Genomic DNA, 14,059 nt, shown 5'->3' on the forward strand with positions numbered 1-14,059 from the left:
CATCTCTACTCTTTTAACATCCTGTCACCGTCATCCATCTCCTCAGCCTCACTTTCAAGGCCAGATTCTCTTGTCAAAGCAATTGTCGGAGCATTTAAGATTTGAGCGGCGTCCCTTCGCTTTAAAAAATATAGTTCATATTTTGTACAAATACTCTTGTTATCTGAACCTGTGTCAGCCCACAACACTGAGCTGTTAGGTTGAACATTCCACGGATCTAGAAGCGGCATCGCTCACGCTCTGCCTAAATCTGCATTTGTCGCCTTCACAGGAGATTATTTTTAAGTTTTAAAGGTAGTATGATGTCACATCCCAGCGCTCTTAAATGTCTGAAGCGCTAGTTATTTAAAGTGATGTCACTTGATCACCTGTTGACCAGCAGCACACCGGAGGGCTGAAGTCCCCATGGACCTGACACCATAAGTCTAGCTGGCCTAGCGCAGGATATACCACTGGTTGTATTATTGATTATAGAATAACAATGGGACCCTCGCTGGTTTCTTGTGGATCGGTGACTTAGCTTTGCTGCGTTTTCTTTTTCATTGGCTAACGTTGTCTTTTGAAGACACTTTGTGCCTGCGTTTCTAGGAGTGCCAGAACCGGTAAATCCAGAATTTCTGTTTGCGATGCTACATCCTTTGTATGACCTCCTGCATTGTCATTGATCGTCATTCACTCTCACGACCCCTGTCCTGCCTCTCACTGCTACCCCTTATCCCGTTCTTGACTCCTTTTGCCAATATATATAAATATACTGTATATTTTGCTTTTACCAATAGTTTTATCACCTGGTCCTTTTCACTCTTTTTTATTATTAGATTTTGTACAAACATGTAAGATTTCAGCGACTGGATGTTTGGTCGTCTACACTTTAATGATTTCAATAACTATTAGTACTTTTTTCAAGGAAATGCTATGTTTTGCTGATTGGGAATCCAGTTTAGTCCATGGAAGTAAATACACTTGAGGATTGTGCGTCTGATTCAGGAATAATGTTGTATGATTGTGAGTGGCTTTTGACTCAAGGTATCTCTAATAAAGTATATTATACAGAATTCATGTGTAGTAATTTCTTACAGTCCGTGTTTCTCAGAAGAAAGGGGGAAAACGGAAGGTGGGATGTTGTCCAGGTGTTTGTAAAAAGGTAAACTCTATCACATATATGAAGGATATATAGGATAGTTAAGGGCTGTGCACATACAACACAGCAGTGTAATTGCATGAATACTAACTCAGCACATCTACCTGATTGGCTTTAAGTGGCATCTGCTAAGTAGGGTGACCATTTTGGCCATTTTTTCCAGGACATAAATTTCATACGTTGCTGACCAACATATATAAAGTTCTGCCCTACGGTAAGCACAGAGGAGGGCTGGCACCTTCTGCAACCCCCCCCCCTCGGAACTCACATTTGCGCTGGCATACATATTTACACATATTCCCACATTTACACAAACATGCACACTCACGCTAACGCATACTTACACCAACACACACTCATGCTAACACGTAGTCCCTCTCACACACTTACACATATACATTAATGCTCACACACAGTTAAACATGCACATCCATGCTCACACTCTTACACATATATATTCATGCTCACACATACACATTGATGCAAATGCATAAACATTTATACATTCATGCTCACGCACACTTACATTTACACATTCATGCTCACGCACACATACACATTCATGCAAACGCATAAACATTTACACATTCATGCTCACACACAAACACTTATATGTACACTCTCACTCTGACATACATACTCGCTCCCTCCCTTACCCGCTATCCCCTTACCTCACTAGCAGTTGTCTTTCTCATTGCTCGCAATTGCCCTCCTTGCCACCAGGGCCAGCTCTCCCCTGGGTATGCAGGATATATGAGCACCTTATCCCCTTCTGTGAGATTATACTTCCCACATACTGCATGGCAGAATTTTACACGCGGCCATGAACATATAAAATGTATTTCCTGAAAACGATGGCTGATCCCGCCACGTACGTTACCAAGCACCGTTTCTCACCGATTGTTAAAAACTGACCCTTTAAATGTCCAAAATGTATCTTTTCCATTGCAAATAGAATATACAAGAAGAAACCATGTTTCAAGCAGGCATCTTTACTTCCCTAAACCTTTTCCAGCTTTTTAAGATAATATTTTGGTCTCAGCGATGTACTCACTGTTTTTCCATGACCCTTAGTGATCCGAGACTGGCACAGCACCAAGGAAAATTTCTGTCATGCCTCGTTAAGCCCCGCTGAGGCAAAGAAGAAGTGAACGTTTTATGCCGTCACATCTTAAAGCGAACATGTCAGCCCTAGAAGGAAAAACAACTGTAATTGTAATAAGAATGCGTATATATGGAAATCACAACCAATTCGCAAAGGGGAGTAACATAGTGCTGGGGACCCCCAGGTCTTAGGGAAGACCCCAAAGCTTCGCGAATAGCCCTTTAAAGGTGGCACTAATGACATTTGCTGCCAATGACTTCTGAATTATTTATTGACAGGAAAGCACAGAGTGTTATTGTATCTCTAGATGATTTGTTGCCAAATTGTCGCCTTGAATGTATTTTCTCCATATAGTTACACTATAACCGCGTTCCACGATATAGTTATTGAGATCCAAATCAGGATAACATATGATAAGAGGAGGCTTTTGGATGATGACGCTGGAATTCACCAGTTTTCTAGTTGTGCACAAACATGAAATCATTTGGATCAAGTATTTCCGTAATAATTTAGATGAAATAATACACAAAAGATTCAACAACCGGCACTCCACCGTGCAGAGGGTCTACCAAATAAAAAGCCCGGCAACCCCTTGTTCCTGTCGAGCCGCCGGACAGAAAGCTGCAGAAGCAATGAGAGGTAAGAGGGGGGCATGTATGCATGCATGCATGTATGTATGTATGTTTGTATTTATGCATGTATGTGTGTGAGCATGGATGTAGAGCCCTGCGCGGGACTGCTTTTTTAATCCCGCTCCCGCCCGCTGTTTTGAATCCCGCTCCCGCTGTTTTGAATCCCGCTCCCGCAATGTGGGTGTTCCGCTCCCCCCACATTTGTGGCCAATCCTGCCTGCTCCCGCCACATTTGTGGCCAATCACGCCCGCCTCCTTACCTGATTTCCCGCGCAGTCCCGCAAGGCTGCCCTCGAGTTGTTCCCTCACACCGTCTCTTCTCTTGCTCCGTCCAGGAACAAGGCGGAGTCACAGGAAGTGACGTCACGTGACTCCGCCTTGTTCATGGGCGGAGCAAGATAGGAAACACTGTAATGGAGCAGCGAGAAGGCATCCTTGCGGGACTGACTGCGGGGGATTACCGGGACCCGCAGGTACAGTGCCTGACCGCTCGCAGCCCCAGAAAGACCGCCCGCAAGTTTTTTGGCGGGACCCGCCTCCCAATGCAGTCCTCTACATGGATGTGTAGGTGTTTGTAAGTAGGGTGAGATGGAGTGTGTGTTAGTGAGAATGAGTGAGTGTGTGTAACTTGTGTATGTGTGTTTACATATGCGTGCCAGAGTTTATGTTGGAAGGGGGGCAAGGAGCAAAGAAGGCACAGACAAGTTGTTGGGGGCAATGATGGCACAGACCAGCTGTTTGGGAGCGCTGACAAGCTGGGGGCGAAAATGGCACAAACAGGCTGTTTGGGGTCGGGGTGGCACTGATAAGCTGTCTGGGGCAAAGGCAGCACTCACAAGCTGTTTAGGGCAAAGATGGCACTATGGGACATGTTGCTTGGTGACTTTTTGATAGCTAAAAAAAATTGACCCATTGATAGCTAAAGTATTCAGAAGAATAAATCCAAACTATAATAAAAACAAGACAGACCTCCACAATTTACTTGGTAATGAGACTTGCTTATAGTTAAACTCCCCCCTCAAGAAAAGACAAATTATATATATATTATTATAATATTTATATTTTGCACGTGGAAGCAGACTCTGTTTTTATGACTTTTTCATAGAGATAATTATTGGCACACAGTACATTTTTCTTACCCCGTCTAAGAGTTTGATAATATTTAAGAATCTGCTTCCAAAAGGCATGTATAGGGTTTACACCTATGCCCCCACCAAGATGGCTGCCATGTGCCGACACTTGTAAATATAGAGGGTGGGCTCTGATTCACTCGGGACCCCTGGAGAATCCGGAATTGCTGAGGGCTTCCATCCGGGCCTCCTCATACCCCATCTTTGATTGCCCCCGCCTCTCTTGTCACTTTTACGATGCCCGGGTCGTAGTTTCTTGGGCGAGTAGTACTAGGCCCGTGTCACGTGATAGCTATTGGTTGCTAGGCAGGAGCGGCGCTTGGTTACGGGAGCCCACAATGCAGCGGGGCAACGCAGAGAAGAAGATGGGAGTCAGCAAACAGGTAACGGGCGCCGGGAATATTATCGGTCTCACAGTCTCCATGGTAATCAGACCGACACCATAACTGTCTTTTTTTAATAAATGTTTAATCACATTCGGTAAATGGCTCTTGTTTTGTCCCCTGCCCTCTGTACCCCATAGTGTCAGTCCTTCATCATTAAAGGGCTTATGCCTATGGCCGTAACATAGGCATAGGCAGGTTCCCTGTGATTTAAGTACAATATGCAGTGTTACAATCACTGATGTGTCCGGAAATAGGTAATGTTACCTAAGCTTTTTGGGACCTCGCGGGTCTCTTCTTTGGATGGAATCCCGACTGTCTATGTGAAGAAGAGACCGCTGGGGTCCTGAAAGCGTATGCAACTTCACATCTTTTTGCAGCTGAATACTCAATTCTCTCTTGGGTTAATATGCCGATATACATTATTTGTATCGGTGTGTCCCTGGTAATCGTAGATCCCCGGTGGGGTGTTGACACTTTATAATGTCATTTGCCGTTAATTCCAGGTCATAGATTGACTGTCAGCCCTTGGGTAAAGACGAGAGATAAGGGTGACCGCATCTTGTGGGATATTATACGCTCATACTGTCATTTTTTTGCTCTACCCCCCCTAACATGAGATGTAGGTACCCCTTTAACCTTGTTTAATATATATGTATATAATATATATACCTCTAGATTGTAAGCTCCTTTGAACCGGGCCCTCCTCCACATTGCTATGTTAAATGCTGCTTGTTATGTTCTGTCTACCCATTGTACAGCACTACGGAATTTGATGGCGCTATATAAAGCAATAAATAATATATATGTTTCAATATTTGTGTCTGATATTAAAACCCGCCACCTTTGCTGTTGTCTTCAGATTACTCCTGATCGCGAGACGCGAAACACAGTCTTGTTCAATGCGTCAAAGAGGGAGCTGTTTACCACGAACAACGGCTATAAATCTCTGCAGAAAAGACTACGAAGCAACTGGAAGATCCAGAGGTATACTGCCGGCCCCTGTATGCCACGCGATGCTATAAATATATATATAGTTTAAATAGCTGGGCTGGGACTTCACAGAAGAGGTGGGTGGCTGTAGCTGCAGGGCTGCAGCTTCTAGCTCAGATAAGTGTTTATTTATGTATTTTGAAGAATGCATATTAAAGCATTTGCAGAGGGGTAGGATTACTCACAGAGCACTTTAAGATGCATTCTTCCTTTTGTAGTTGTGTCAACACTGGCCTTTTAACATTTAAGGCACTTTACTTTTCAACCTGTTTATAGATACGGACCTTTTCAAGTGCCCCCTTTTCAGTTGAATAAGTGTTTATCACCAGCGCGTTACCTTCTCGGCTGAGAGGTCCCTAAAGTTCCCCTTCTTTGCGAAGCTCTGCTTATTCTCCTAGAATAAAAAAAAATAAGATGTAAGACTCCAAACCTTGACTATTTGGTGACTGTGAAGTGTTAATCTTTCTCTCGGAATCCCGAATGCTGATTTGACCCCCTTTGCCTTTAATTCCATCAGTCTGAAGGAGGACGTCACCATTGAGAAGCTGGAAGGTGTTAAACTGTGGATCACAGCGGGACCGAGGGAGAAGTTCACAGCTGCCGAGGTGAGCCAAGAACTTTTAGAACTTTTTAAACCGCAAAGGTAATGTATGACGGCGCTAAAAAAAAAAATTAATAAAGTGGGGAAAAAAATCAAGCAATAAATAATACATTATTTATTGTTTTTTTTCCCAAAACTTTATTTATTTTTTGAGCGCTGTCACTAATTACCTTTGTCATTTCACATTACTTTTGGGTAACTGCTGTGTTTTACCCCCAGTGATTCAGCAGCACTTATTACATTTGTTTTTAGCGCTAAAGTCAAGTATTTGAATTATTTCTGTAATAACAAAAATATAAAGAAATGAATGTTTATTTTGTTCCAGGGCTCTCTCCACCTAATGTATGGGTTTGTCTTAGTCTGTCAGTTCTCATCTTGTCAGACCCCTTGAATTTATGTATTGTATTAAGCGATGCGTAAACTGTTGGCGCTATATAAATAATAGATAATAATAATAATCTTATTCCACAGTTCGAGGCGCTAAAGAATTTCCTGGACAATGGCGGCGACATCCTAGTGATGCTGGGAGAAGGAGGGGAGTCCAAACACGATACCAACATCAACTTTCTGCTGGAGGAGTATGGCATCATGGTGAACGCAGGTCAGAGCGGGCTATATTCACGATGATCAATTCAAGGGAAACGTTCATTTCAGCTTAAACAAGACGTGAAAGACGTACCATTTTACCCACAGCAGTGTAACAACAATGTTACGCAAACGGATTTTAAAAGCGTTTGGGCCGCTGCATGTTTTCATCTTCATTGAAACAGGTGGCTAGGATCGGTCTATGGCACGAGATTACTTGATTTTTGGCAAGCAGTAAAAATGAATAATGCATACAGTTTTACTTTTCACACAAGACGACGTATCCAAGGAAGGCAGGCGGTCAAAGCGCTAATCTGCCGCTAAAGCACAGCTTCCATGATCCTCCGCTAGCCCATATCCAGCCAAATGCCTGTGGAGGATCATGGGAATTGTGGCAGAGAAATACTTGTTTCCAGCTCATTTTGTTTTTCTTTCTTTACCGAAAGATTCTGTCATGAGAAACGTCTACTATAAATACTTCCACCCCAAAGAGGCGCTCGTCTCCAACGGAGTGCTAAATCGGTGAGTGCTTATCTCCAGGTATTTATCTCCTTCCTCTTGAATGACTGTTGCAAGATCTTAGGTGCTTAAAAAATACATTCAGAATTGTTAACATTAATTTAAGTTTAGTTATTCAGTAATTCAGTATTCAGTATTTTTTTAGCAACGTCTCTCCAAGGGACACGATTTGATTTTATATTTGGTTTTCAGGGAGATCAGCAGAGCCGCGGGAAAGGACATGTCCGTGGTTATGGACGAAGATGGTGGAGGCAACAACAGCCAGTAAGTCTGGGGCGGGAGATTAAATGCCTGCGTTTTGGGGTAAAGGCTGATGGGGGGCAGATATATCTATCTATCTATCTATCTATCTATCTATCTATCTATCTATCTATATATATATATATATATATATATATATAATTTTTTATATTCCATAATCATTTTCTGATTTACTCTTTTCTTACATTTCTCTTCCCTCCTACTCCACAATCCCTTCTTTCGTTTGTTCTCATGCCTCCTTCCTTTTGTACCCCCTTTTTTTTTGCTTTCCCCCATCCCTGCCTTTTTTTCTTTGCAGAGCTCTGACATTTGTTTACCCATTTGGTGCCACGCTTAACGTCATGAAGCCAGCCATGGCCATTTTGTCCACAGGATCTGTCTGCTTCCCTCTCAACAGGCCCATCTTGGCCTTCTACCAGGCGAAGGTAACTTCCATTGCACTCAGGTCCTTTTTATTCTACCATCCCTTTATTATTTATGAAGTGGCCACCGGCAACCCCTTCCCGATCCCCCGAGTGTTTCTACATAAAATACTCTGCAGGGAGCCCTAGCGTTCCTCCTTTTCACGTGGTGGCTTGTTAGCTTGTCGTTGTGTTGGGTGGGTGCTCACGGGGTTAAAAATAAAGCCCCTTTGCTAAGGCAGACAGGATTTTAAGCTTATGAACCAATGTCAGTCCACATGTAACCACGTAGTAGCCACCGGCAAACTAAATAAACTGTGTTTTTAGATAAAACACTGCTTGTTTAGCTAAATGAAAGGCATCAATGAGGCTTTTGTTTTGTACCCTAGAACCGAGCAGCCTTCCTGTAAGATTTTTTATGAAACTCCTGACACCTGATGGCAGGAATCTCTACCATCGTTCACCGCCTGGGCTCAATTCCTTTTCCAGGCTCCTTTAACTCCTACTAAAATGTGCTGCTCAGGGTAGAGAGCATTGTGATTTGCACATGGAATTTCTTCTCTCCCTATTTTTTATCATTTTGATTGAATGACTATTTTCTGAGTTTCTTTTGTCTGTGAATTATTTTTTTAATTAATTCGTTATTTTTTCTTTTAGGCGAAGGGAGGGAAGATGGCCGTTCTGGGTTCCTGTCACATGTTCAGTGATCAGTATCTGGACAAGGAGGAAAACGGCAAGATCCTGGTGAATAATTTTAGTTATATGATCTGCTTTTAGTGCAACAAACCAACGCTTAAATTATTTCAGGAATCTGGAAAAAGGGTGTTGTGAAGCATGATAAGGTTACCCAACCATTTGGTTTTCATAGGATCAGTCTGCTATATCTGTTTCCTCGCTATTCTTTATCCCTTAGAATATGACCAATAATCATATCCCATTGCATAGATTGAATCTATCATGTATTTGTTTTTAATGATGACACAGAGAGAATGTATTATAATGCATCTCATTTCATGGTTACAAATGGGACAATGTACCGGTTGTATCCCCATTGTAGATATGGAACCATGTACTGTTGGTATAGGATATGTGACCATCGGTCTGACCGTTGTGCTCTGTCTGTTCCAGGATGTGCTCATGCAGTGGCTCACCACCGACGACATCCAGTTAAACCAAATCGATGCAGAGGATCCAGAGGTGAGCCCTGGTAGAGGAATCTAAGATGCCTCTTAGAGGTTGAGCAGCGTACATGGAAGAGAGGAGGTGTCATTCTGCCCTGCTGTGACTTCATTGCTGCTTCTCTCTAGATTTCAGACTACACTATGCTCCCCGACACCAACAAACTTTCCCAGCACTTACGAGTCTGTCTGCAGGAGGGCGACGAGAACCCACGAGATTTCACAACCCTGTTTGACATGAGCATCTTTGGACTTGATACGTCCTCTCTGTCTAAAGTGATTAAGTGAGTGGGCTTATAACCCTATCATCCTTAATTTCACCCCCTCCTTTTGTATTTTTACCACCTGGACACTTTTCTGTACAGAATTTCTTTCATTGCCATTTTTTACCACTTTTATTCCATTCCTCTTTTCCATCCTCCTTCCAGCCTGTGTACATGCATCTGCTTCGCCTGAATTGGACCTCTTTGGGTATCGCGAGCGTCCTCATGCTAGGGGTCTTTTCTGGCCTCTCACGCGGTTTTCTTTCCATGTCACAGGGCTTACGAGCAGCTCAACGTGAAGCACGAAACTCTGCAGCTCATCCAGCCCCAGTTTGAGACTCCGCTTCCTGGTCTTCAACCCTCTGTAAGTGATTTCCGTTTATCTCATGATAATGAGCTCTTGTGGCACTGATATCACTTGTCGGGAATATGCCAATATCTGTACGTCCAATTCTGTTTCCATGGAAAATCACAGAACCTGAATTTTACAATCACACATAACCCAAGTGTAGTGTCCCTCACAGCTACATATGAATGTCTCCAAACAGGTTTTTCCCCCCTCCTTCCGGGAGCTCCCTCCTCCAGCCTTAGACCTGTTTGATCTTGATGAGAATTTTTCTTCGGAAAAAGCCCGTCTAGCGCAAATCACCAACAGATGTGAGTATGTTGGATCCATAAGACTCTCGCTGAAGGTCCTTTATGGTGTCTTTTGGACAGGGCCTATCAGCTCATGGTGCATGTTCATGGAACACGTTTCTTACATACACCTTCAGACCTCATCAACAAATCTGCAAATTGTTTAAGATTTCAAGATGTTGTAGTCCTGTTTTCTTCCTTTTCTCATCAGGCACTGACGATGACCTGGAGTTCTATGTGCGGAAGTGCGGAGATATTTTGGGAGTGACGGCGAACCTTCCCAAGGAGGAACAAGATGCCAAGCACATACTGGAACACATTTTCTTCCAGGTTGTGGAGTTCAAAAAACTCAATCAGGTAATCAGTGCCGACAGCGTGGGAAGTGCCCGATTCCAATAAATAGCAATTTCCCTACCTTGGCAAAATGTAAACTGGAGCATGTATATTTCAGAAGGCAGAATTGTATGTGAGCTCCAAGTTTCCTGTACAGGGGGAAATATTTACATTTCGTTATATTTAGCCATTTACCTAAGCGCTGATGGTTAGAGGAGCATCAGACTCCCCAACCAAGGATATCATTGACTACCAATTTTAGGCAGCATGGTGTTTACAGAAACAATAAGAAAAACGGTTTAAATTTGTGAATATAGCCATAAAATGAATTATGCATTGGAACAGCATATGTGATGTCAGAGTTATGCATTGCATCATTTGGCACTGAAAATTCAACATGATTTGAGCACGTTTGTGCTGTATTATTGTTATTAGAAGCAATGTGCTTGTGCATGCAGCTTTATCCCTTGGGGTATGAAGATGGCAGAGCAGATTTAAGACCTAAAACCAACATGTTTTTACTTTGATGGTGAGGCAATGACAAAATACGGAAGGAAGAGAGTTTCTAAAGGACTTGTAATGGCATCCAAGGTAACCATTATTGCCAATGTATGTGCCCTTAGTACAATCTTTGTACAAGTGGCGCTCTAGGACACCAGCGAATCCATCCCTATATCAGTGTAGCCCATCAATGATAAATGAGCCCTGTGATATAATTAACTATATGCCCTTTCTGTCTTAGGAACATGATGTGGACACCAGTGAAGCCGGGTTCCAGAGCAGCTAAAACTCAGCGCAACTATTTCACCAGGAGGCACATATTTATTTATATTTTTGTATTATATCATTTTAATATCTTTTCTCTGAATTATCTAGGGTATGGAAAATGTAAATATTTAACACACATTAAAAAGGGACATTTTTTTTTTACACCGAGCAGAGAATAAATTGGTTTATAGAATTTGCCTCCTCGTTTTGGTTCCATCTTTAACACAGATTCCTCAAGGTGCCAAAAGGGGCTTCAGATACAGTATAACGGACCAGTGGGTCTTTTGACACAATATAGGTGCTCGTTCCTGTAGCAGCCGACCGGTTCCGCTGCGCCTACTCTTTCCGGTCTCATAAGGCAGAAAGTGGCAATTTCCAAAGTTTTTACAAGTTTTTGTCATCTTCCGGCAAATCACATGATACTACTTAATACACTTAAAAGCAGGGAACTAGAATAGTTAATGATTTACCCGTTAAATGCAAGAGAATGCACTTAAATGTTTAATACCGGCAACTCCCGAGGAGCGACACCAAGTACAGAGTAGGAGTTTGCCTAGGGCTGTTCTTGTTAATGATGGGTAGCTCACACCAGCGCAAACGTCACTATAAATACCTTATACACAGCCCGTGAGTATTTTATCTACAGAACTTGTACCAGAGCTGCAAGTTTGCATATATTATACAAAACGCAATCTGGAGGAAGGCTGCCACTGATTGAAGTAGTTTCTTGGGTCCACGTGATTGCGACCACTTATTCCTCGCCGCTGTGCCAGGGAGGGAGGTGGAAGAAGAACACTGTGTTCTTATGCAAATCCTCAGCATGCTGAAGGCTTGCCTCCAAAAGGACGACAGCCTCCCGCTCCCCGAGGGATTCACAGCATGTTAAGCACCCTGCCAGGCATGTTTATGGTCCATGATTAAGAAATTAAGTGTAGGTGAGAGGCAAAAGAAACTATATATGAAAGTCACTGTGGGTTGGCCTTACGCCATGAATATGACATCATAAACTGGAAGCGTCATCTCACCCAGAGACTTGACATAGGTTTATTTTAATGGGCCAAAAGAAAGGCGCAGCATCACAAACACACCTTGGACTTTTTCCGCAGATAAAATACCAGTTTAGATGCCAAGCCCCAGATGCCAATAGGTAGCTGCCCCATTCACCTTCATACACTAGTTCTTTCTGCTGTAGGGGGCCATTAAATGACTGCCCCCCCCATCCCCTCAGAGTGTTTCACGCAACACCAGTGTCCTACATTACCATCAATCATGTTTTTGTTAAGCATATTACATCACATGTAAGTAGTCATTTACTCAAACCCGAAAACTAAGGCAGTCTCGTTTGGTTCAATCTTGCCGTTAAATTGGCAGCATTACTTCTCCCCCCCCCCCATTCTTAAAAGGGACAATCCTGAGGAGGAGAGGCAGTTTGAAGGACGCATAATAAGCCACTTCGCTACCGTCAGCGCAGGTCCGTTCCAGAAAAGCCAGCAATGCAAGGTCCCAAACACGTGAAAGGTGACCCGATCTCAAAATATTAGGCAAACACTTTGTAACCGACAACATTAACACTGTGTACAGAAGAGTCTGAAGCGTCTCAGTTCATTTAAATATCGCCTTTTATTAATTCAACTTACAAGATTCCGAGATTAACATTCAAAAAGTTATGGAAATGCTATAGAAGCACTCGGTACAAACAATGACTTTACGATCAGATCGATGTCTTTGTGATGGCACTGCGATATTACTCTGGTTTGTAGTCAATACTTTGAAGCCCTTCACAGTTTCCAGAATACGCTTGAGGCCGCTGTATAACATCACACACCTTCGTTCACAAGCCACATCCGATTGTCCCGGATGGACTATGAGGTCTGGAAGCGACCTCCATTTGCCATTCCCCGGCAATCCTATCAGGAAACACGGCAGAGAGGTTGAAAGGGTGCATCGGGGGTGCCATGGTGGGTATCGGGATTTCAGAAGCACTTAACTGCCTCTGGTAGCGGAACGGCCGCAGGAAGGCGCGTCCTATATCCTTATGCGTCACCCCTACCCATTGGGCAGATGGAGCAGCTGATGCCTGGCTTGGCAAGGTGTCATCAGGATCACCATAGCCGCTTGTGAACCTCAAGTCAGAAATGGACACGTCTAGGGATGGGGTGCTCTCTTCCACCGCCGAGTTTATTTCAGAGATCTCCCACATGGGTGGTACAGATTTTTGGAGGCCAGCTGTGCTCACCACCAAGTCCGTGTCCTGGAGTTTTGAACAAGGCTCATCTACAGGAATGGGATCAGAGATCTCGAGGTCTTGCTCCTCTTTGTATGGCGTGGACACTTTAGCCCCATAGAATACCCCAACAACAGAGTTATTGAATTGCGCTAGAGGTTCTGAAGCCATGGAAGACAGTTCAAACACCGCGCCATCTGGGTTCAGCGGGGATCGGTTAAGAGCAGGCAGGATCTCCTCCACTCCCAGCCACGACTTGGCTCCCGCATGAACCATTGGTGTTGACTCGGACACTTTGATGAGAAATGGGGAGCCACCAGCTTTGGGAGGAACCCTGTGGTCCCACTGCTCAAGCCTTGTAGGGCAAGGGGAGGAATCACTGTGCACGGTGGCTACAAATCCCATATCCATGAACTCAGTCAACGTGACGTTGGAGTTTGACACCAAGAAACTGACACCGCTGCTGCTGTCCCAACCAGAAGCCATCTTCCTATCGCGTTACAGCACACAGGACTTTCACAAAAACCCTGGAAGAAAAAAAGAAATACATGAGAAACTCGATATCTACCTTGTTCCAGAATCTTAATAGGTTTGCAATGTACAAAAAACGCATTTTCCTAAAACAAAGAGACATCAGGCCATCTCCGAGTCCCCACTGAGCTTCAGCTTCTGTAGAAGAGCAGGGGCATTTACTAGGGTGCTGAGTTACATAGCAGAACCAGAGATCACTGCAGATGGAATGACCGGGTATAGAAAGCAAAGTTTTGACCCCTAAAGCTTAGCACATCTCTGACATCAGAGCGAGAAGCACCATGCTAAGCCCTACACAGCCTTTATGGAACAAAAGTGGCTCAGAAGGAGGCATAACCTTTGGATGCAAGGATAGAACACCCAGTTCTAGATCAT

At 43.6% G+C, this 14,059-nt stretch overlaps 2 protein-coding genes across 2 annotated transcripts; one reads left to right on the forward strand and one right to left on the reverse strand.

Moving 5' to 3' along the window:
- The first annotated feature begins 4,199 nt into the window (after positions 1 to 4,199).
- IFT52 (intraflagellar transport 52) lies at positions 4,200 to 11,122 on the forward strand. The gene is made up of 14 exons (XM_053453889.1): positions 4,200 to 4,391; positions 5,254 to 5,378; positions 5,902 to 5,989; positions 6,457 to 6,586; positions 7,017 to 7,092; positions 7,282 to 7,353; positions 7,649 to 7,775; positions 8,409 to 8,495; positions 8,880 to 8,948; positions 9,059 to 9,213; positions 9,469 to 9,556; positions 9,741 to 9,849; positions 10,040 to 10,185; positions 10,904 to 11,122. The coding sequence occupies exons 1-14, from the start codon at positions 4,347 to 4,349 to the stop codon at positions 10,946 to 10,948; spliced, it is 1,362 nt and encodes a 453-aa protein (XP_053309864.1). The 5' UTR covers positions 4,200 to 4,346; the 3' UTR covers positions 10,949 to 11,122.
- Positions 11,123 to 12,746: 1,624 nt separating this feature from the next.
- Positions 12,747 to 13,625, reverse strand: LOC128471892 (uncharacterized). Its single transcript, XM_053453891.1, has one exon. It carries the CDS (start codon positions 13,562 to 13,564, stop codon positions 12,761 to 12,763), a length of 804 nt encoding a protein of 267 aa, XP_053309866.1. The 5' UTR covers positions 13,565 to 13,625; the 3' UTR covers positions 12,747 to 12,760.
- Between the last annotated feature and the right edge of the window lie 434 nt (positions 13,626 to 14,059).

The sequence above is a fragment of the Spea bombifrons genome, chromosome 13, assembly GCF_027358695.1.
Source record: "Spea bombifrons isolate aSpeBom1 chromosome 13, aSpeBom1.2.pri, whole genome shotgun sequence".
Taxonomy (NCBI): Eukaryota; Metazoa; Chordata; class Amphibia; order Anura; family Pelobatidae; genus Spea; species Spea bombifrons.